Source organism: Schistocerca gregaria, chromosome X (genome assembly GCF_023897955.1).
Source record: "Schistocerca gregaria isolate iqSchGreg1 chromosome X, iqSchGreg1.2, whole genome shotgun sequence".
Lineage (NCBI taxonomy): Eukaryota > Metazoa > Arthropoda > Insecta > Orthoptera > Acrididae > Schistocerca > Schistocerca gregaria.
The window spans coordinates 752,112,654-752,138,340 of NC_064931.1; the positions used below are offsets into that span (position 1 = coordinate 752,112,654).

The 25,687-nt window shown below is 37.9% G+C and overlaps 1 protein-coding gene across 1 annotated transcript in view; it reads right to left on the bottom strand.

Moving 5' to 3' along the window:
- The window catches only part of LOC126298207 (nose resistant to fluoxetine protein 6-like), a 167,424-nt gene that overhangs the window by 11,227 nt on the left and 130,510 nt on the right, over positions 1-25,687 (bottom strand). The window contains exons 12-14 of the mRNA XM_049989511.1: positions 17,536-17,665; positions 15,112-15,286; positions 6,235-6,377 (exon numbers count right to left, since the gene is read on the bottom strand). Of these exons, the coding sequence (XP_049845468.1) occupies positions 6,235-6,377; positions 15,112-15,286; positions 17,536-17,665 (448 nt within the window). The remainder of the gene's footprint in view (positions 1-6,234; positions 6,378-15,111; positions 15,287-17,535; positions 17,666-25,687) is intronic.

A 25,687-nucleotide genomic window follows, 5' to 3' on the forward strand; every position in this document is an offset into this window, starting at 1 on the left:
ATGTTTTTCAAAGTTTCTTCCAAATTAAACAAATATTTTTGTTGGTGCTGGTGTTTTATAGATGAATTTGTGACAGCTAGAGAATGTCATTAGAGATCTATAATTCAAAAGTAATGTGTATTTAAAATACAGTAAGCATTCTCCATGCCCATATAGATATATCCTTCAGTTTGATCAAATTAGTCTGTAATTAATGTTTTGACTAAATATTGTAAAAACTGTTTAGATTAACTACCTTTCATTTTAAGCCCTCAGTATGAATATTTTTATATGGTGTATATTATAAAAATTCATAGGGATGTGTGGTTTTGCATCAATGTAAAGTTATGACTCCAGCCAAAATGAGGTCTCTATGATTTCTTTTCAAGCTCACAGCTGAGCAAGCCACATTTTTAATAAATTCCTGCACCTTTGTTTTGCAGATTAAGATGATACTTTTCACTCAGCAAAAGATCCCTGAATGTTAAAAAATTATAAAGCCATAGCAGATACCCAGTTGGGATGCCCATGAGTGGTACAGTTGGTTGGCTGTGTCATATTTTTCTCGGAGTGAAAGCAGCCACCAGCAAGTTAAGGAGAATGTCCTGATGGCTGTCCACTCCACAAGATGAAAGCTGCAACCCACATTGGGCAAAAGTCATCATGGCATAAGGACACCATCACTGTGCTAGTCTGTACTCTGCCTCAGAAACCATGTTATGTCTGAACTTAGGAGAGTTTTCATCATTCTAGATGGCGGACATAAGAAAAACCTACTCACTCAGTTTTGCACTCTAAATTTTATTAAGTAGCTGAAGTACTGTAAACAATATAACCTTTTTATTGTGTAATGTGAACATATACTACACCATGATGAGTGGATTCTTTTCTTATTACTGAGCTCTATGTTTTCAAAAACCCACTTTAGTTTATAAAGCTGTGGTGAATGGAGGCTCCGAATTTTGACACTGAAGAAGAACTCTGTTGTAATATTACATAAACTATTGCTGTAAAGGGATGTTCACAATGTATGCTTTTGAAGAGTTTGTTTCAGAATATACTTAGTGGTATACACAGCATGTTTCTCTTCATAGGCAGCTGCCACCTCAATAAATCTATTTGGTAACTACAGTGGAGGAGTTGTTTTTCAGGCAAAATACCTGGAGGAACATACAGACATGGAGACAGCCAGCGTCAGTGCTTTTTCCAATAATTGTCGTACGACAATACCATCCATCTGAGCTGCCCCTGTAGACTGGGTTGCAGGGTTCACATTGTTGTAACTAATGATGAATGAAGATAGAACTGTGCACATTCTCACAGCACTTTATTGCATTGCCTCATGTAATTGTGTGGACTTCAAAGACCCCTTAACATATTGAGAAAAACATTGATTTAAAAATGTAGTCTGGGATGTAGCTAATTCTGTATCCTGATAAAGTTAAAACACAAAGTTCAGGTATGTTAAAAACATGATGAGAATTATAACTGTTCACATACATAACTTTTTTAAAAGGAAATCCAAAGCCAGTGATATATCTAACCCTCTTTAGTTCATAAATCATGAGCTAAGATGGACAGATGAAGGCACCTACAAAGAGCAGAATATTCTGTACAGAACATTACTTTAAAAGCTGATGTGAACGTAATGACACTTGAAATGACAGTGTAATAGGTTTGACAGTTATATCAAGAATTTAAATGGAAGGGAGGATTATATGGAGATAGAAGACATTACTGGAAACATATTCTTTGAAGCTGTCTGATGATTTCATGATTCCAAATAGCATCACAGAGCTTCATAAAATTGAAAAGCACAGTCTATGTAGAAAATCTCTAGCAAGTTCAGGTTGTTGAGGGAAGAATGATATCTTCTAAACCCATACTGGATGCAAATAAAGTTTCTTATGTTTCAGGTGATGTTTCTGGATGCAGTTTGCAGACACGCATTCTACAGTTGTAACAGTTACTGTTGATCTTGCACATTTACTGGAATTTACACTGGTGTGTTACCATTCCACTTTGGAACCAGTTTAACAACTGATGAACATTTGCCACAATCTCTTCTTTCTTTCTTAGTTTATTTGTCATGTGTTTATTCTTGGAGACCAGAAGGCTTTGATACTGGTAACCTGATAAAGTCATCAACCACTAACCTGCTTCCTGCTAACCTGAATCTGAGTGGGCAAGGGAACAGTGCACAAGGACAATGATTAAGAATGATTTTGCTTTAGCACTGAAGTGCATGTTATCATCAGTATTCAGGAAACATAATTCCTCCAGCAGCCTATGACTGTCAACAGCTTAACAGATGAGGTAAGTGAAAGTGAAATAATATAGCACTCTGTTAATGTCAATGTTAACGTTAATGTTAAAATTCCCTAAAAGGAGAAATGGTCTCTATGAAGAGGTTATTTGATTGTTAAAAAAGGAAACAAGTAAAAAAGTAATAGAATGTGCAATGTTACAGATGCGTGAAGTCCCATATGCTAATTACAAAGATGATAACTTCATTGTTGGTCCTACTACAATGAGACATCCTGGCAGAAAATGCTGCAGCCTCATAACCTCATAACCTCATAACACAATGGCTTCATTCATCACAAAATGTCTCTTGTGTATAAAAACACAGAGCTGTGCTGAAAGTTTGTTACTCCACACCGGTATGGACTTTGAATCCTTTCAAGGAGCTCTTTAGCTTTGACAGTTTTGTCATTGAGTTGTTTCTTTGTCTTTTACCTTTTCCTTACATCAAGTAGGGGAGCCTACAGTGGATGGAGGACTTTTGATTTGCGACTGGCAGACCTCAAAATCCTGTTACTCTCTTGGAAGATCAATCAGCTGCATCAGGCAGGGCTAATGTGGTATTGTGTTTGGATTTTACCCAGATTCTACAAATTTTTAACTGGTTGTTTTTATCACAAAAAATTTTATAATTTGAAACTTTTTCCCGAATTGTATATAGTCAAAATAAATATGGGTATGCTCAGTGTCTGTTGCTTATCTGTAACTAACTTTTATCTTTGCAGATATATTAGTTGCAATTTGTGTTTGCTCCAGATTCTGCTGTTCACAAGATGTACAATCAGAAAATTATTAGATGATGGTGGTAGATAAATAGTTAGGTAGGCTGATAAATATTTTAGCTTTGGAACAGTGGATTCATTTGATGACTTCCATAAATTGTACTTTTTCCTCATCAACAGGTGATTGGCAGGTAAAGCTCCATACTATATTATTCCCAGGATTTTCGAAATAAGTTTGTGGAGATTAATGTGATTTTAATACATTGTGCACAGTTTTATCACATTTACAACTGGTTGCTTAGCTCTTGCCACATACAGCAATGTGTTCATACCATCAACATATCGAACACTCCTTAGTTTTGAATAACAACACAAATTAGGATGGATTGCTACTTACCACATTTAAAAGTAGACTATTGCATGTTATTCAGCTATCCTTCATCACAAGAAGAAGCAAAACACACACACACACACACACACACACACACACACACACACACACACACACACACACACACACACAGAAAATCTCACAACTCTCACACATTGCCGCAGTAACTAGAAACAACAACAGCTGTGTGTGTGTGTGTGTGTGTGTGTGTGTGTGTGTGTGTGTGTGTGTGAGAGAGAGAGAGAGAGAGAGAGAGAGAGAGAGAGAGAGAGAGAGAGTTGTGTATGTATCAAGGTGTGTCTGAGTGTTTCTTCACCTTATCAAAGACTGGCGAATAATATCCAAAAATATACTTTTAAATGTGTTTGTCTGTAGCTCAATTCATCCTCCATGCAATGAGTAGCAATCTATCGTAATTCATATTGTTGTTATTCCATTCCAGATTTTCTATTGTTTGACTAACTAAAATTGGGAACATAAGGTTACACCCTAAAAACAACAAAACATGCTTTGATATTGTATTGTATGGTATATTATGATATGGTATGGTGCTGGAACTGAATGTAAGTGTGTGAGCAGAGCTTAAGTTTGATTCTTTTTGCTGAAATAACACTTTTGTTAAAATTCATGGTATTCTGAAGAGTGGTCACTAAAACATCCGTAGTACTCTGGTGGGACTAACAGTGCTGGCTTTCCACCATCTCAGGAACTATATGTTCATAAAACATATATATTGCAAGTGATTGAGTTCTCTGTGAAAAGCTTTACCTCCCAACTCACCCCCTTACCTTAATGGGAAATAAGCTTTTAACATCCATCAATAATGATTTACGTAAAAAACCTAATTTTAAGTAGGTGTACTAGTATTTGAACCTATCTGCTTTCAAAAATAGGATTTTAGCATTGCACTATGCTTAGTACAAAAAGTAAATTGTGATAATCTGCTAACAAATGCAGACAACAATAAAACGACATAAACTGTGTTTGATTGCAGAATATCACACACTTTGATTTTGTCTTAAGTAATCAGTTATCTGTCTAAAACTGTGTGATTCCTATTACAATTTCTTGCATAGCTAGCAGTATATAACACATTCTGATGTTGGGTCCTCAGTCAATCCTAGAAATTTTTCTTGCCGCTTATCATGGCTTGCATCAATGGTAAAGATTTGTTGATATAAAATTACCAAGCCATACTGCAGTTCAAAGTCCATGTTAAACAGTAAGTACTGCTGTAACAGGCTGGGTAAGACATTTCTGATGTCAAAAGAAGACAAAGACATTCCACTTCCAATAGGACCGTGCTTAGTAAAGCTCTGTGAAGTCCTAAATATTATTTGTTGAGAACACCTTCCCTTATGACCTATTTAAAATGAACAAATACTAACAGTGGCAATGATAGTGCATGTTCCTATATTGTAATGTCAGTATATTTTGTAAAGTAGGGTTTGTTTTCTCTATAGGAGCAAAACAAGGTAGGTAAATTCTTGAATTTGATAAATAATTTTACATGCTCCTGGATAGAAAATTCTTTTTTGTGTTTGTACTGACTACACTGTGTAAGTTACCAAATAAAATAAGCAAATGAAATGTAATTTAATGAACTGTGGGAAAAATACACTTATTTGCCACTTGTTTCATTAATTATTTACTTCTGTGATATAGATTTCCAGTAACTAGCCTAGGTTGCATGTGGCAAATAAGTGTGTTTTTCTACACTGAAGAGCCAAAGAATCCCAGATATACTCAATTCTGGATACTCAATAATGTTCATGTCTGGGGAGTTTGGTGGCTAGTGGAAGCATTTAAACTCAGAAGAGTATTCCTGGAGCCATTCATTGTGTAGCAATTCTGGATGTGTAGGTTGTCACATTGTCCTACTGGAATTGCCCAAGTTTATCAGACTGCACAACAAACATGAATGGATGCAGGTGATCAGACAGAATGCTTACATACATGTCACTTATCAGAGTTGTATCTAGACATATCAGGGGTCCCATATTGCTCCAATTGCACACATCCCATGCCATAACAGAGCCTCCACCAACTTGAATAGTCCCCTGATGACATTCAGGGTCCATGGATTCATAAGGTTGTCTCCATACCCATACACATCCATCTACTCAATACAATTTGAAATGAGACTCGTCCAACTAGGTAACATGTTTCCAGTCACCACAGTCCAATTTCAGTGTCAAGTGGCCCAGGCGAGGCATAAAGCAAGGGTACTCAAGTAGGCCTTTGGCTCCAAAAGCCCGTATTGATGATATTTTGTTGAATGATTCACACACTGACACCTGTTGATGGCCTAGCATTGAAATCTGCAGCAATCTGCAGAAAGGCTGCACTTCTGTCACATTGAACGATTCTCTTCAGTCAACGTTGGTCCCTTTCTTGCAGGATCTTTTTCCAGCCACAGTAATGTTGGAAATTTGATTTTTTATCAGATTCCTGATATTCATGATACACTCGTGAAAGGGTTGCACTGGAAAATCCCCACTTCATTGCAACCTTGGAGATGCTGAGTCTCATCACTCATGCACCGACTATATCACCACATTCAAACTCACTTAAATCTTGGTAACCTGCTATTGTAGCAGCAATAACTGATCTAATAACTGCAACAGACACTTGTTGTCTTATATATAGGTTAATGACCACAGTACCATATTCTGCTTGTTTACATATCTCTGTATTTGAACACACATATGTATACCAGTTTCTTTGGTGCTTCAGCATATACAGTAATGTTTCACCATGCAGCTACATTGAAATCAAGATAAATTATTAACAAAACATAATCAGTTCCTTTTTACACAATGCCCCTCTTCTACTTACCACAAGGCCATTATGAATATGCAAAGGACCATCCATCTGGAAGCTTGTCAGGAACATTATCAGTGGATGCACCAGGTATGCACAATACGTCAATCTGCTCAGTGGATACAGTGCACGAAATGACAGGAGTGAATTCACAGCACCTGTGGTTTAAACATTTGATGTATGATTACTGCAACTACAACAAAGATAATGTTTGTACAGTATAATGTATTATATTTTTAGGAAGAAAAATCATACTCTGAAACATAACTGTAATACAAATGTATGTCAAAAAAAATTTTAGTATTGATATTGTGATAAACTTTATAGATACCATCTGATTTGTTGGCTATTTTAAAGGAAGAATAATGTTTAAAATAAGAATTTAAAAGGGCATATAACTTTAAGGGGAAAAAGTTTCCAGTCCTAAACAATTACACAAGCTAGTGTGGTGATGCTTTAGCTGGTGGTAGCTGGTTAAAATTTCAATACTGTAAAATATCTCCACCATCAGCATTGGACCAGCTAGAGTAAAAGACCTGGTTTCTTGTCAACAAGCATTGAACAAGTCTCCTGGTTTAAATCCCAGTACCAAAAGCAGTGAGGGTAAGTGATGCAGTTGATGATGATTCATCCATTAGATGGATGCTGATGCCTTCATCTACATCTACATCTACATACATACTCCACAGGCCACCATATGGTGTAAGGCAGGAGGTACCATGTAACTATTAGTCATTTCCTTTTTATGTTTCACTCAAAAATGTAGCAATGAAAAAAAAAAAAACTATCTATATGGCTGTAAATGAGCTCTAATTTCTCTTACCTAATTTCTCCTATATTCGCAGTCCTTATTCAAAATGTACATTGGTGGCAGCAGATTTGATCTGCAGTCAGGTGAAATGAATGTTTTATAAACTTTACCAGCAGTGTTTCACAAAAACAATGTAGTATTCCCTCGAGGTATTCCCATTTGAGTTCATGATGCATCTCCTTAATATTCACATATTGGTCAAATCTACCATTAACAAATCTAGCAGTACACCTCTGAGTTGCTTCAATGTCTTTGTTTAACCCATCCTGGTGAGATCCCAAACACTTGAGCAGTACTCAAGAATGGTTAACACAAGTGTTTTATATGTGGACTCTTTGTAGATGAGGTGCTCTTTTCTAAAACTCTCCCAATAAACTGAAGTTGACAATTTGTCATCCCTATTACCAACCTTATGTGCTCAGTCCATTTGATACGACTTTGCAACATTATGTTTAAATATTTAATCTAGGTGACGGTGTCAAGCAGCATTACAGGATTGTTTTTTCCCATGTATTGTACATGGTGGGCTCCAATCTCACCAGGCAGCCACCACTCTTGCAGGCATGTGCTGTGGGTAAATGCAGCCCTGGTGTTAGTAGCAATACCCCAGGAGTCCACATGTACACAGCAGACATCAACACAACTTAACAGGCCATTTTTAAGCAAGCCTCACACAGCCTCCATGGTATTAGGGGGTGCCAGCCTCACCATTATGTGGCACAGGCACAACTTTTCTACATGAAATAACCTGTCCAAACCATCTACAAACTCAGGGCCGTGTTGGACCTTATTGCTAATTGTCCACTACCACCCAATCAGCCCACCACTGACTATGGCTTTCATGGACATTATATCTGTGAGTACCCTCCAGGCAACATAAAGTATTGACTTTTCAATTTATAATCAAGTCGTGTGGACACTCATCCCAGAAACTTTGTACTGAGTTCCATTTCTTAGTAACACACAAACAATTGTTACTGCTACTTGTGCATTTCATTTGTCACATGTTGGACACCTTGGCCACAGACACGAAATTACTCACCTGCGTTAACTAACATTTTTCTGCATTTAGAACAAGCTACTGTTCATCACACAAAATAGAAATTCTGTCTAAGTTGACCTGTATCCTTTTAAAGTCATCTAATGATGATACTTTCCCACATACTACAGCATCATCAACAAATAGTCACAGATTGCTGCTCACCCCATTCATCAGATCATTTATGAATGTAGAGAATAAGAGTAGTCTTACCACAATTCCCTGGGGCACTGGTGATGGTATGCTTGGCTCTGATGAACACTTGCTATTGAAGACAATATAAAGGGTTCTGTTATGTAAAAAGTCTTTGAAACATTCAAATATCTTGGAATGTATTCCATGTGCTCAGATGTTCATTAAAAGTCTGCATAGAGACACCACATCAGACACTTTCCAGAAATCTAGGAATATTGAATCTGCATGCTACTCCTCATCCATGGTTTGCAGGATATTGTGCAAGAAAAGCCGAAGTTGAGTTGTGCAAGGATGATGATTTCTAAATCCATGCTGATCTCAGTAGACAGAAAATTTTCTGTCTCAAGAAAATTTATTGTATTTGAGATATGTTTATGTTCACAAATTCTGCAACATACTGATGTTAATGACATGAGCCTGTAATTTTGTGGATTTGCTCTTTTACTCTTCTTATTTACAGAAGTCACCTGCACTTTTAAAGTCACTTCAGACTTTGCACTGGGTGAGAGATTCACTATAAATGCAAGCTAAGTAAGGGGTCAATGCCACAGAGTACTCTCTGTACAACCAAACTGGTATTCTGTCCAGATCTGGAGACTTACTTGTTTTCAACTGTTTCAGTTTCTTCTCAGTGCCAGGGATAGTTATTTCTGTTTCCTCAGTATCAGAGTCTGTGTGATGGTATATCTGTACAATCCTCCTGGATGAATAATTTTTTTAAATGTGAAATTTAAAACTTCAATTTTCATTTTGCTGTTTCATATAGCCGCACCAGGCTAGTTGATGAGTGACTGGATAGCAAACTTTGATCTGCTCTGTGATTTTACATAGGACCAAAATTTTCTCAGGTACTCAGCAAGATCTTTTGCTAACGTATGATGGCAGAAGTTGTTGTATACTTTTTGGATTGATCTTTTTACAGAGGCATGAATTCCTACTAACTTTTACCTATCGACATTTCCACTTTCATTTTTGAACTGAGAGTGCAACAGCTTCTGCTTCCTGGGAATTTCTGAATTTTGTTATTGAACTGCAATGTATCTTTCCTGTCCTTAGTCCACTTGATCAGCACATACTTCTCCAGAGTGTGATTTACAATCAGTTTAAACTTGACCATAATTCCTCTATAGCCTCTGTAGTGGAACTAAATTGTTTCCACTCAGTGTCTAAGTAGGATGTTAACAGCTGCTTACTACTCTTCCCAGCATAAGTACTCTACAAGGCTTTTTGATGAATTTATTAAATTTAGTAAGCATCATCACTGTGATGACATTATGATCACTAATTCCTATTTCTGTACTGAAACTATCAATAAGATCAGGTCTCTTTGTAGCTACAAGGTTTAAAATATTTCCATTTTGTGTGGGTTGTCAAACTAACTGCTGAAGACAGTTTTTGGAAACTGTGTTCAGGCCTACTTCACAAGACTGTCCATTAATAGCACCTGCAATGAATCCATAGATGTACAAGTCTATACTCGGCTGGTTAAAATCAGCCCAAACTAATATTGCATGATTGGGGTATTTCTGCACTACTGAATGTAGGCTTCATTTGAATGACAACTATTACAGCAGAATCAGGTGGTCAGTAAAAGCATCTGATGATTAACCTGAGTTCATCTAGGCTGGTTACTTATATCAAAATAAATTCACATACTCAATTTCAGTCTCAGTAAAGACAATTTTTTGTCAACTGCAGTGAACCTGTGTTCCCAATATATATATACCATGCCTTGTTGGATATGTAAGCTCTTTCTATTTCAAGTTTCATCTAGCTCTTGGTTCTGAGAATAATTTGAGTGCAGTAACTTTCCTGGAGGGCAGTTATTCAGGAACTTTGCTATGAATGCTTCAGCAATTTACTGTTAATATTTTGACAGCTGATATGCCTTTACTTTGTATACAATCTGATTTTGCTCTCTACATATCACTTGGTGAGCATTCATAAGAGGACCTCCAACTATTGCCTAGCCTAAAAAACTCCCATGTGCATGACAGCACCCAAGTACCTGCTTCCTGCGTGTAGTGCACTTCTGAACTGTCAAAGGGAATTCTACAGTTCTCCACTTCATAATGCAGGTCCAGGAATCTGCAGCCAAGACCATAACGGAATCAATGGAGCCTCTGGTTGAAACTCTTCACCCAACTCCAAGAAAAAGGTCAGAAAAGGTCCCTGATCAAATCTTGGTATGATACTACAGATTGTGAGCACCTGTATGTATTGAGCAAGGCCTTAGAACCTAAGTGATTGGCATTATCGGTGCTGACATGAGCCACAACCACAACCTGCAGATGATCACATCCTGTGTACTTGGTAACTGCAGGCAGGGCCTCTCTCACGTCTCAAATGAGCCGCCCTCCACCCAGCAGACATACTGAGTGCAAATTGGATTTCTTTTCAGCTCTGGATGCTATTTTCCTAGGAGTTCCATAACATGCCTAACATTGGACATCCTGGTAACTAGTAAACCCCTCCCCTGTGTGCCTGTTCTGACCCTGCTGAAGGAGTGACCACCTGTCCACTCACTGGGTCAACTGGCAAGGCCAGATGGTCAGTCTCCACATTGACTCTTCACCTCAAGTGACATGAACGTATTAAAACCCACTACTCACCCTATGGTGGAGGCAAATCTCTCCTATCAGGTACACTTAAGGTTTCTCATTAGCAGAGCCCATGGGTAAAAAAATGATACCTGAGGTGTCTCATGCAACATTCCAGATTCTTCATCAACACTACACCCCAAGGCAGGAGCCTGCAGATGGCTGATCATGGCCGATACCATTTTCAACTGTTCATGAACTGTTACTAACTCCTCCAGCATTTGCACACAGCATGCATACACCTTATCCATCTTACTACTGGTAACTTGAGAACTGAACTCTAAAGGCATACAAAAAAGTTAGCTATGTAACTTGCTACCATCCTGATGTGTCACAAGTGGCAGCTGGAGCCTGACTTTCCTTCCCTTTCTCTCTCTTCTCATCAACATTGATAGGCAGTAACAAGAGACTAAACTTTACTCACACTTGATCTAGAGATCTTCAATAAAGACAAAACATTCACACTTGGCATAGAATGAGCCAATATGTGTCTTGCAAGAAGAACCTTTCTGATTAGGTGACTTAACAACTTCTCAGGGTCTTCCAGGTTCTCCTTGATTATTGACAACTAACAACACTCATAATTACATAAATATACTCCTTTAAGCTCATGATAAGATAATTTTTTCTACATTTTTAATTTTGAAAGAATGAAAATTTCCTGGTATTAGCAATAAAGTGATTTGCTGGCGTCCCTTCCACAGATTGTAAGTGAAATGGTCCCCATAGATGTGGAAAGGTCAAAAAGTCTTAAACATAGTTTCATTTAAGAAGTTGCAACAAACTTGTAACAAAACATGTAAATCTGAAACACGGTGAGGAACATACAAAATTACTTTGGGTACTGTAGCCAAGCATCATCATATGGAAAATCAGTTCACAATGCTTATTTAAAGTAATCAAGTTACAGCACTGAAGATATGCAGAAGTCAGATTTTATGTAACACTCACATTATTTGACATTATTAATAATATATAAATGTCAACAGGTTCTTCCAATGCTTTCCTTTGCACTTCAGTGGCTATTCAGAAACCAAGCTCCATTCATTTTTCAGTTTAACAGATACTTTTTATTATGTTGTTACTGCAAAATATCAATCACAACTACAATACCAGCTCTCTACATAGAGACTGAGTAAACAGTGACCAGTGTTGTAGCTTCCCTTAGCACGGCACCAAAGAGGTGCACCAATAGTGGTGCACCAAGCATCAATGTCACAATCAGTTCCAGTTCATCTAGATTGTGTTTGGAGAGTGGGTGTTACATTTATGAATTTTCATGTCAGTGGCTGTAATCATTTTTGAGGTCTCCGTGACAATCTTTCAGTAAAATAATGCAAGATTGCATGCTCCAAGTGTTGTCATGTCCTACCATAATATAGAATGTGCTCTATTGTTGTTGTGGCCAATATGTTCTTCAGACCTGTCTCCTTCTGGAAACACCTGATCTTGAGTTGTCAAGAGACTAGCACACTATTACTACCAGCCATTGTGATTGATGAGCCTTAGCACAGAGCTAAAGCAGCATGGAATGATGTACCTATGTCTTTCATCCAAAATCACTTCAAATCTATGTCCAGCCAGGTTAGGGTTGTTGTCTCTGCCATAATTAGTAGCTTTTTGTACTAAATTGTGCACCATATGAACCCCTAATCATGTACAGATTTAATTTTAATGACCTGCAGTGTACACGTAATGAGCAGAAACTTGAAATGAAACAAAACAAAATAGCTCCACTTGCTCTTATGTCTCACCTAACAAGAAAACTATTTCTTTTTCTTTTGTTTTCGTAACTGCCCTGTATAGGGTATTTACACAAAATGACCAGATTCTTTTACAAACAGTATCCTTCAAATTATTATTGTTCAGAGGACAGTTTGTATTGATTAATGGCCAAGAGATAAATATTCTGTACAGGAATATTTTATTTAAGAAACTATTCAAAAAAGTCGGCAAAACTAGGTGAATTTAAAAATCTGACTCCACTAATAAATGGTTCTCTCTCTCTCTCTCTTTTTCTTTTTCCCAGGATTGCATACTTCTGTTTCAAATTCCATTCTTCTTCTATAAAAGAAAAATTATGTCTTCTTTCAAAATTTGGTAGTTTAGGCAATATTTCCACTCAAAGTGGATGTTATCATATGAAACATAGATTGTCCAAATAGTACAAAGCAACCCTTTCAAAAATCCAACATTACAATTGTAGCCCTAAATTTTCTTTTTCTAAAAATGTTTACTATTACTGGAAAAATGTGTTAATTAAAGAAATATGTAAAGCATGAATTTTGGTTCCTAGATTGATCTGATTGGGCTTTATTAGAAAATGTGGGATAAATGTGTATACCTGGAAATCTACCTATAAAAGTAGAACCCAAATTTAATGCCATTTAAAGAATATGCAAGTAATAATTGGCAAAAAAAAATCATTGCCAAGTGAATGCATGTGTCACCTACAGTCCTTATCTTTCATGTCATTATTAAGTATCAAATTGATTTGTATTTTAACATTTTGTAAAAACATTCCTACATGAGTCTCCAAATGAACGCCATGGATAGCACCTGAGTCAATCAGTGTTAACCCACAGTATAATTCTGTCAATAGTATGCTTGTCTTGAGTCATGTTCTCTGAACAGTTGCTGCTAAGTTACTGTGAAATTGAGTCTTTGTTAAGCATTCAAGTTGCAGCTAGTTATGTAATTTCGTTTGAAAGAACTGTTGTTAATAGTGTCACACATGTAAATAGATCAGATCCATAGAGTCTATATAAGTAACTGACCTTATTTTCTGAGAATGTATTGACAATATCAGATGAAAACTGATCACTGTGTGTGAGTATGTGAAATTAAACATTTGACTACAGTTTAAATATTGGCAGTGTTGCCTTTTTTGTAAACCTGGACCAGAATTTATTTATTCATCTGTTGAATAACAGGACAGAGGCATTTAAGTTCAGTAATGTCCTAAGTGAATTATAGATAGCTGCACTGTTGTTACTATGCCAAATGGAGTAGTTTGTCATGTCACATCATAGAGATTTCTTCAGACTTGGAGGTGGCCATGAACATGACAGATGAATGGAGACTGGGCAAGACATACAGTATGAGTGGATTGGGTCATAAGTGCTCTAGACATGGAATGTTCTATTTCTAAGTTCATTAAAGCATTGGGCATTTCACATGCCATTGTGTCAGCCATGTACTGTAAGTATTGTACCTCAATTTGGGGAAAACCTTCTGAGGCACAGTCAATGACTGTGGACAACATGTTGATGATAGGGATTGCTATCTCTATCACAAACTGCAACAGAAGATAGATGGTTCACTGTGCAGCAATGACAAGCCAGCTGAATGTTGGAAAATAATACCAGGGAGAAGTAATACAATCTGGAACCACATCTGCTATGTGGAACACACAAACAATCACTCTACAAGTGTACCACCACTCTGGGACATGCGTGCATAAAAACCACAGGAGATAGTCCATCCCACTATCCTGCAGGACATCATTCAGGTAGATGAGTAACTTGGGGGGGGGGGGGGAGGGGGGACAGTATTTATGTGGAATTAAATGTACCGTAACACATCAGCCATCAGTCACATCGGCAAACAATGCAAGAATCTACTGTCAGATCATGTGCATCCATTTGTTTGTGTGCAATACACTTTTGAGAACTTGCAACTTCAGGAAGACAATACATCACCCTGATACCGCTGAATTCCGTCAGAATGTTTTGAGGAATGCTCCACAGACAAGAAGATGGTAGCGTGACACTACAATTCATTATGCCTCAGTCCTGCTGAGCACATAATTTGGAATATATCTAAATGAGATGTGCATGCCTTAGATTCAGCTCTGACCAAGTTGCATGAGTCATGGGTGGCAGTTGCTTGCAAAGTCTATGACATATTGTGTCACTTGTGTTATCAGGGTGAAAGCATATGCTGCATGCTACCAATTGCTTACAAGTGTGCTTAGGCTCTGCATAATTCTACCAATAATTGCCAAACATTTTTAAGGATATGCATTGAATTATTCAGAAAATTTTGTTGTAGAATATATAAGAGAATACATACAGAAAGGGAAGTATTCCCTTTTCACAGAAAGGCTCTGTTACAACTATTGGCCCATGTCATGTCTTAGGCAATTATATAGATGGCTATGTCTATCATATAATCTATCATATTCTCTGGTAAAAATTTCCTTTATGACTAGCAAATATGTTTAAAACATTCAGTGTCCAGCTTACCTCCATAGCCAGCACAACAGGCTATTGTGATCCATGCAAGAGCTAGGCACCAGGCAGTGTGTCCAAGAGATACATAAGAAGCTGATGCATAGACTTCCAGCTTGGATAGGGGAAGCCCATACACTAAACTGATAAGGCAAAGCAGTGATGCAACCCATCCCATGAAAACACACACCTGAAAAGTGAAAAAGATTCAGTTATATGTAGCGTAGCTATGAATTTAACTTCCTTGTGTAAACTGGAATATGTGCTGGATTGTGACAGCATAAGGCTCAGACAAGCTATGCATTTTTTATTTTTTTATTTTATTTTGATAAACCAAATCTTTCACAGACAGCACTCACTGCCAAGAGAGGAAATGGTATTACTAATTTATGAAAAATAAAGAGTATTTCAGATCTGAAAGAATTTAAATACTAATAGATATTGGAAAACATGAGAAACTTTACTGAAAAGTGAACAATAAACAAATTTGTTGGATTTGTGATTTTGAATAAAATATATTGTAAATCTATGATATCTGTTAGCTGTAGAAGCCAGGAGCAAAAAGAAAATAATCCTTAAACTTTTGGAACATTGATGTTTTGCACTAATGATGGTCAATTTCCCTGAATATTATACATTCATATAATATTGTATTGATTTTGCATACAAGCAGAAGTGTGCATTCCATTCATAATATCGCATTACACTGAGTGCATTGTTTTTGTGGAAAAAAATGGTACAGAGTCACTTTGTGTCATATTCTGACTGTAAATATATCTGACCCAGTTACTGAGTATTTCATAAAACAAAATAAGTTCCAATTTTTTCTTAATGTTTGTTACAGGTGTGGTCTTTACCAAGATACCACATACAATTAAGGTGCAAAGATGACTAAGTCACTGGTAGTCCAATACATTATTTTTCAGCATCTTAGAATTTTGCCCTTTTGAACTGAAGAGTACTCTATTTCTACAGCAAAATCATATTTACAGTTTATGAGGAAATCTAAAGGCTCATTTATTGTGATTGATGACCTGTCAGGCAACTCACAAGTTGCCAAGGTTGCTTCCACTATGATACAGAAGTTTTGCTGAGAAGTAATTACACATCCCCCAGCAAGTGCTGATCTCTCTCCATGTGATTTCTATATTTTTGAAGTCCTAGAGAAAGACATTCATGGCTGTTGATTTGCTTCAGCTGAAGGTGTGCACACGTGGGTACAATTACGGTTCCACTGGCAATCACAAACATTTTTCCATTAAGGCACTGACTGTCTTGTCTCACAATGGAATATATGCATTATTAGTTATGACAATTACTTTTGGAATAATAAACGGTGTATTTCATTTTTTCCTTGTGTCTCAGTTTCATTTGACTGCCCCTTATACTTCACACCAATTTGACCCTTTTAGGATGACCATTTCACAGTGTTGCAATTGTAATACCAGCAGTGTATGTGGTGCAAAATGTTGTCTTAGTTTATATTATCTGCTTCTCAGGCTATTTCTGCCAGGCACCTCCAATGACCTTGTGCTGAAGCTGTTGTCACCCTGAACAAGAAGAGCTCCAGACTTCAGTTTTCCCTTACTTGCTTTACTGAGTCCAAAAGTAAGAAAAGCTTTCAGAGTATTAGGGCTGTTTTTGTATTGTAGTACAGGTTCATACTTTCAAAATTTAAGACAGCAGTGAGACAAAGCCAGCCATTTGAAAATGATGATGATGTCAAATGATTATGATTATTTTCTTCTGTCATGTGAATTTGAAACTGCAGGATTGTACCTGAATTCCAATGGAAACATGCTTTGTAACATTTTGTTTACAAGGCATTATTTACAGGAAAATTTTCACTGTAGATATAAAAAAGACTGTTGTGACATTTAAGTGTAACAAACTGTCAATGGAGCCAAGGAAGCTCACTCAATGACATGTCATCAACTTTGAATCCATCAAAGGTGGAGTGTTAGCTCAGATGAGTAAGGGAACCAGTCATGACATTGTAGAACAATAATCTGGGCATTCACCTGCATCTGAAATTATGTGAGACCTCCATAAGGATGTCTGGATGCGGATTTGAATCTTACTCTTCATGTGTACAAGTCCTTTGCTTAGGTGATGAAGAGAGGCTAACTATTTCTGAAGATATATTCATAATACCTTTTGCCATCCATGGAGTTGTTAATTTAAATGTAGATTACATTTTACTTTACTTATTATCCAATTCTGGGAAAATCTGTTGATGTATGGTAATTCCCTATGAATAAAATAGATCATATGCTTATTATGCAGATTTTAAATCATTAACAATTTGCATTTTTGAATGTTGCTTATAGGGTGTAAATTCAGATGTTTCTGAATATGTTACCAAAGTAGTGCAAATTGAGCTATTTCTGAATATGTTACAGAAATAAAGGTAAATGAATATTTTTGTCTCCTACATACCAAAGGTATCCTGATGACACATTTTGTTTTGAGTAGAATCCATCCTGTTGCCATTCCAACTAGATATGGGCCAATCCTTGTCCATGGTTTGTCATAAAGTTGATCAAACAGAGCAAATGGCTCTTGAATGCTGGGGGAAAACATAACAGAAATATAAATGTTACTAACCAGGCACAGAAAAAAATTATATCATTTGTTATATTAACAGACTCATAAGAGATATGTAAAGATCATTTCAAAGAGCGTATTATTATGGTGGTCTGTAGCCTCTATATGTATAGTTGACTCCTCAGTGTTAAAGACTATTTAAGCACTTTTAACCTTAGGCTGTCAATACACTGACAAAACACAAAAACTTGATGGTAAATTGATTTACCCAACAGTAGGCTAGCTAAGGTTCTTAACAGACACAAATATCTTGGCCTCAGCTTTTATAACAGGCTCCCAGAAATGGCTGATTCTGTTCCTTACAGTGTATTTAAAATTATTTTAACAGAGTAGTTTAAGAAAACAAGCATACAGCTCAATAAGAGGGTATGAGGAATCAAGTTTAAGGGACATAAAGTTCTGACTAATTACTGTCACACTACGTTGGAACACTAAAATCAGAAATACACATCCATTCTCACTCTTGTGTATTTTATAACTTGATTGATGTATTATCCATCATCCATTAGGTTGTATTCTCAGCCTTTTCTCATTTCTTGAAATCCAGTAAAGAACTTCCTTTGGACATTGTCACCCATCTGTCCAGCTAGAAGTATAACCCATCTCCACATTACTTCATTACATTCATAATTAAATCACCCACACAAGTCTGTTCTCTAACCTTTTAATCTGTTTTCCCAAATCTAATAACAATTTTCAACACACATTTCTCAACTGTTTACATACCAACCCCTAGTTTATGAATGGTTTTCATGTAAAAAATCAATTTGTCACTGATATAAGTCAAAACTGGTAATAAACACTGACTGTAAACTTTCAGTGTCATAACAATGGAGCTTCTTTTGAAAACTTATTCGATTTACTAAAGGCTATTTTTAGACTTGTGTTTATATTTGCTATACGTCCAGGATTGTCGCCATTTGCCATTAGAAGGGGAGAGTGTTGTACCTAGAGGATAGTGCACCAAGGAACACATAATGTTTTTTGGTCCTTACTTTAGTCTACTGACTGATTTTAGAATTGCACAATGGAATGCACACTAGAGGTCGCTGTAAGCAGTTTCCACCATTTTTTAAAGTTTTTGTTGTTGTTGCAAATGAGGTGTATTTTGTGCAGCAGTTGTAGTTCATGTTCTACACATATAAGTTCTATATAAAATATTAAAGTTATTTGGTATATATTTTAATTCTTCATGTACTGGTACAGAATTTTATGATGAGTAAAATGTTGTATATTTTTAGAACTTTTTATGTAACCTGTGGACAGTTAAGCCCTATTATGCTGGACAAACAACATCTTGTGGCATGAAACAGGAGGTATTTTACCATGAAACATATGATACTTGTGAATGAACTGAGTTTCTTTAATACCTAAACAATTTTACCTGTCTTGAAAATGAAAATTTGTGTTAGTTTCCAATAGTATGTATTTCAAAATGTATTTAACTCTTAACTAGTTTTGATAATATTTCCACTTAGTTTGATTTTATTTACTGATTACTGGTGTGTAGAAGAGTATAAAGATACAGATAGACTATTAAATATGTATTGACAAGGTTTTCTTGATTTCGATGGCTGAAACTTCACTCAAATATATGCTCCTAGGTACATGGCCACATTGTACCTTAGAACATGTTTTAACCCTTGGGAAACCTTAATTTCCTAAAGCATTTTTTGAAATTTTACAAAAAAAACTGCAGCAAATAAAAATTAAATGTCATCATATAAACATCGGGTAAGAAAATACATTAAACTTCCATTACAGGGCTGGCTGGCTACAGGTGAAAATCTGAAAAGTGTACTAAGGAAGGCTACAACTCTACCCCCTAATAGATTCTAACAGAAACTATTTTCCTGACTGGAAAATTGACAAGTACATGACTGGTATCTAAGATCATTTTTGGTTAGTAAAGCAATATTTTAGGATGGTAAATGTCAAGCAAAATTACAATTTCTTGAACTTGACAAATACAATAAATTAAAAATGGATTTTGTAAAAAAATAACTGTATTAATTTGATGAATGACCAATGGCTAGTAGCTTTTACTATTGGAAGAACTTGTAAGAATAGTGATACTCTTTGCCACAATCTACAGGTGTTAAAGTAAACCTTCAGCTTTCAATTATGGTAGCAATCCAAAGACTCATGTAGAGCTGGATGAACATTGTGTGTGACTTGCGATGTGCATTAGCTGACAACAAACAGACTAGATATAAAAAAAAAAAGAAGCATTTGGAATCGGCAGTATCAACAGTCTCATCAACTCATCATTTTTTACTTAAGCAAAAAATCTAAATAGAACTTGAGTTTTATTTATTTTACATTTAATTAAGTATTGTTAATCAGCTGCCAATTTAAAAGTAGGAGCATTAATAGTTTGGTGGTATCCCAAAATTGATTGGGGTCATTCACTGATATTTGATGTAGTGTAATGGTATTGATTTCATAAAGGTTGGAAACTGCTAACCGAGAGAGGAAGGGTAGAATCATGTGGAATTGCCTGAGAGACCATAATGCAAGTTTCAGCCATCTAATTCGAAAGCGTTTTCTTCCTACATGTACGATGGCTGCTTTTCTCATGGTGTGTTAGACTTGTACCATAAGGGTATCTGCTAAGCTTATGTGGCTGTAATGGGTATGTAAACAGACAGGACCACCAAGTTCATCGTCCCCATCTGATGGAGAAGTCACAATCAATATTGTCATATGGACTCACTCCACATGACACTGTGGATACTTTTGGAATTTGACACAGGACAAAGCTGCAAAGTATGGTAATCAGTAACTTTATATCAACACCTTCTCTCACACCTTGCCAGCCAAATACTGACCATGATTTGAACCAGATATCTCCAAGTTGAACCCCACTGTAGAGGTGTGTGCTAGCGACCTTGGATATGGAGGCAGTACTGACATGTCTAGGAAGTCTTAGGAGATGAATTGCACGTTATCAGTAGTGTCCAGAGTTAAATCCAAATGTCTCTGCAGTGTCACATGGAGTGAGGGCATACAACACCATTGATGCCAATTTGTCTGTCAGATGGGGATGCTGATCTCAACAGTATGCTATTAAAGAGGAGTATGCTATGTGCCAGTGTCAGATTTCACCCTCTCCCTTCTTTCATCATCATAAAAATAAACCATGAGACAACACCTGCCCATTGTAGCCACAAACACTCAGCAGAATTTATTTAGTTACGTTCATGTACCATGGATCATTTTGCACTGTTGACTGTAATGATGTGGTCTGGGTCATTTTAATTTTACATCACAAATTAATTTGTGTATATGATTTATTACTTCTGAACATTTCTAAGTTTTTATTTTTATGTATTTTTTTAAAGAAACAATTAAGGTTGGTTTGATAGGTCTGGTAAGTTTTCATGAAAGAATGGAACATTTTGTTGCGCCTTCATGGTTGGTAAGCTTGATTATTCCAAGGATAATACAAAATATTTCAATAACGTACAGCATACACTTCATTGTTGGCAGTCATCTTAATTGGTCAGTGTGTTGACTGTGATTTAAAATGGAGAAAGGTTGGAGTGCTGCACAAATCAAAAGAGTCTGGATGAAGTTCACACAGAATCTGTGCCATCACTAAAGACCATTTACTTTTGTATTCATGAATTGTAACGTGGTCGGACAAGCACCAAGGAAAACATTGATAAAATCCATGATATGGTAAGGTAAGAGCACTGAATTAAAATTTGTGAGTTTGCTGAGACTGTAGACATCTCAGCTGAGCGAGTGCATAATATCCTGCACGGAGAACAGACTATGAAGAAGCTGTGTGCGAGGTGTGTTACGCGATTGCTCACAGTCAGCTGGAAGCACACTTGGGAGAACATTTCAACACAGTGTTTTGCATTGTTTAGTCGTAATCTGCAAGGCCTTCTGCGCCGATATGTGACTGTTGATGAAACCTGGATCCATCATTACACACCGGAGTCAAAACGGCAGTCAGAAAAAAGGACAAAAGCTGCTGAAAGTGCACTATAGAATGCAAAGACCGTTTCCTCAGCTGGTAAGGTGATGGCCACTGTTTGTTGTGATTTGCAAGGAATAATCCTCGTAGATTACTTGGAAAAAAGACAGAACCATAACTTGACCATATTATGTTTCATTGCTGGATCGTTTGAAATCTGAATAGGCTGGAAAAAGATCGAGGTTGGCACTTAAAAACGTGATTATTCGTCAGGACAATGCACCACCCCACATATCAGCGATAAAATTGGTGAAAGTCCATGAACTGGGCTTTAAATTGGTTCCTCAAACACCCTTTTCACCAGACTTAGCCCCAGTGGCTTCCTTCTGTTTCCTAACCTGGAACTTAGCTATCTGGGAACATATTTTCATCAAATGAGGAAGCGATAGTCGCAGTCAACGATTATTTTACAGCGTTTGACGGAACCTATTTTTCCGAAAGGGTGAACAATCTGTAGGATCGCTGGACCAAGTGTATATCTCTCAAACGAGACTATGTTGAGAAGGAAGCTGAGCTGTTTAGGAAACAAACATTTTTCCTTGCTTTTTTATTTACTCTCCTAGCCTACTCTTCTCGAATGGGGGACTGCCGTGATCAACATCCCCATCCGACTGATGCAACACTGCGGAGACGTTTGGAATTTAACCTAGGTCACTGATGCAAATTCTGGTGGTCAGGAACTATACATCACCACCTCGCGCATCTCTTGCCGGTCAAATACTATATGATTCGACTCGGTTGCCTCGGGGTTAACAGCCACTGTAGAGGCGTGCGTCAGCGATCTCGGCTACGGAGGGAGTACTGATATAAAGTATGTCTGGGATGTCTTACTAAGACCTGGGACTATTTTTAATATTTTGGAAGACGAACGGTGACTTATAAGCAGCCATAAAAAAGTTCCAGTTGCGACCTTGTAAAAAACCTACATAAAACAGACTTTTAAATCATTTTCTTGAAAGAAATTCTTGAGATTAAGTTTTATCTTGTTCTGTACTTCTTAGACATTCTCTTTAGGAAATATGCAATCGTTTCTTAACACTTGAACCCTATAATATTTTGGGGCGAACCTCCATAGATGACTTCATTGGAGATTTGCAAGTAGAAAGTGCACGAGACCATTTAATAGAGATTGGAGTCGTTTTACACTGTGGTGATAAAAGTCATGGCGGGAGTAGCGTGTACACAAGGTATAAAGGGCAGTGCAGTGGCGGGGCTGTCATTTGCACTCACATGATTCATGTGATAAAGTTTCCGACGTGATTATGGCCGCACAACGGAAATTAATGGACCTCTTGAACGCGGAATGGTAGTTGAGGGTAGAAACTTGGGACAGTCTCTTTCGGAAATCGTTAGGAAATTCAATATTTAAAAAATGTTCAAATGTGTGTGAAATCATATGGGACTTAACTGCTAAAGTCATCAGTCCCTAAGCTTACACACTACTTAAAGTAAATTATCCTAAGGACAAACACACACACCCATGCCCGAGGGAGGACTCGAACCTCCGCTGGGATCAGCCGCACAGTCCATGACTGCATCGCCTTTGACCGCTCGGCTAATCCCGCGCGGCCAATATTTCAAGATACACATTGTCAGGAATGTGCCGAGAATACCAAATTTCTGGCACTACCTCTCACTGCATATAACACAGTGGCCGGCGGCCTTCACTTAACGAGCGTTAAGTTGTCAGTGCTAACAGACAAGCAACACAGCGTGAAATAACCGCAGAAATCAATCTGGGACGTCCGACGAACGTATCCGTTAGCATAGCGGGGCGAAATTTGGCGGTAATGGGCTATGCCAGCACACGATCGACGCGATTACCTTTGTTAACAGCACGATTCCGCTTGCAGCGCTTCTCCTGGTCTCGTGACCGTATCGCTTGGATCCTAGACGATTGGAAAACCGTGGCCTGGTCAGAAGGGTCCCGATTTCAGTTGGTAAGAGCTGATGGTAGGTTTCGTGTGTGGCGAGGACCCCACAAAGCCATGGCCCGAAGTTGTCAACAAGGTACTGTGCAAGCTCGTGGTGTCTCCTTAATGGTGTGGGCTGTGTTTACATGGAATGGACTGGATCCTCTGATTGCAAATGGTTATGTTTGGGAACTTGAAGACCATTTGCAGCTGCCATCTCTTAGAACTGTGGGCATACAAAGTTTTACGTACTTCCTACTGAGAAAAATGATGGCTTATTGCATTGCAGCATTTGGTATGTCATCCACTATTTACAACTTCTGTGATGTCAGACCATCCATTTTACTAATTTCGCTTCTAACAACATAGAGTCCTACATTGTTTCCTCCAGTGGAGATTCTTTTTGAATGCCAGTTCAAATAATTTTACCCTCATGCTGGCTCTTCAGATGGACTATTTTTATTTTCCCTGTCTTCAGGTCTTGGGATGGGTCCACCTGATTGTTGCTATGGGGCGTCTGCCCTACAAACTGCATCTAAGTTTTAGTTCTATCTCGTCGCCGACCGAAATGGCCGAGCGGTTCTAGGCGCTACATTCTGGAACCACGAGACCGCTACGGTCGCAGGTTCGAATCCTGCCTCGGGCATGGATGTGTGTGATGTCCTTAGGTTAGTCAGGTTTAAGTAGTTCTAAGTTATAGGGGACTGATGACCTCAGAAGTTAAGTCCCATAGCGCTTAGAGCCATTTGAATCATTTTTCTATCTCGTCGTATCCTTACGCCAGCGCCGCAGAAATTTTCCGACGCCATGCTCCGAAGCCCCGCCATGATGACTTTCACGTTCTCGAGTGTTCAGTTGACCGTCACTCGACAATGGCTGTCTTTAGACCAGTCAACGAAGGAAAATTAGGAGAAAAAATTCGTGTAGTCGCAATTTTTTTTTACAATGATAGGAAGTGGGGACATGTACAACATATTAAAAATTCTGGGCGGAAGAGTATGAGTGTGGGGGAGGGAGGGGTCGTTTAAATGTCACTTTTTAATGTTTTTCTTTAATAACTCGAGAAATGCGGCTTCTAGCGAAGATCTTAAGCTACATTAGCTTTCCTACAAAAAGGGTCCTATTCAGTTTTTCTCTAGGACTAAAAGCTTCCAAGTTGCAGGGGATGGAAAAATCAAAGATTATTAAACATAGTGTTTCAGTGGTATAAACTTAATGTTTATTATTAAATGAAGTGGTACTCAAGTGTATGCAGTAGAACCGTATAAGGGACAAATTGAGTTGTGGTGTTGTATAGGGTGGAGAGGGCAGGGAAAGGGGGGGGGAGAGGGAGGGAGGGAGTGAGTGGGAGGATAGACGCGTGGAAGGGTGCCGGATTGTATTCATCTATTTCCCTCATTTGTAGGTCTGTAGACTAAGAGCGACCAGGCGCGTCCCCAATGTTTCTACACCACTACGTCACAAAATGCGACTACAGGGTGTTTCACAAAGTTATATCCACCTTTCCGCAGCTTGTCTTATGAACTACGGGCGACGGAACGTGCAGACAACCGGACCTGTTTCTTTTCCACTAAACTGTCTACCACATTGAAGAGCCTGTCCCAAGTGAAACACGCTGGTAAAATGTATCCGACAATTTTGATTTCATTGTCTCCATTCTCAACTGCTTCAATACAGCATGAAGGGTAACAACTGTACTATCCTAGCCCCAGTTCTCCTAACATCGTAAGAGACCCAGGGCTTAAATTTGCTCCCTCTGTAACAGAACTAGATCATCTATGTTTTTATGGAACTTCAAATACTTCAACATAAATCAAGTAAGGCATTACAGCAGATTACATCTACAACTTCATCAATATCCCATTTGACTGTGTGCAGTGGAGGCTATATCTGATTGTATTATATTGTATGGTAACCGGGGGCCTAGAAACGACGGAGAGGCTTCGTTCCCGTTGCAGCCGCGGTGGTTCTTAACCTCACGACGACTACCGCAGTCCATTTCACTTCTCCGCCCCACACTGAACCACTCTTTCAGGGTTATTGTGCGGTTCAGCCCTCCCCCCCCCCCCACCCTCCCTCCAAG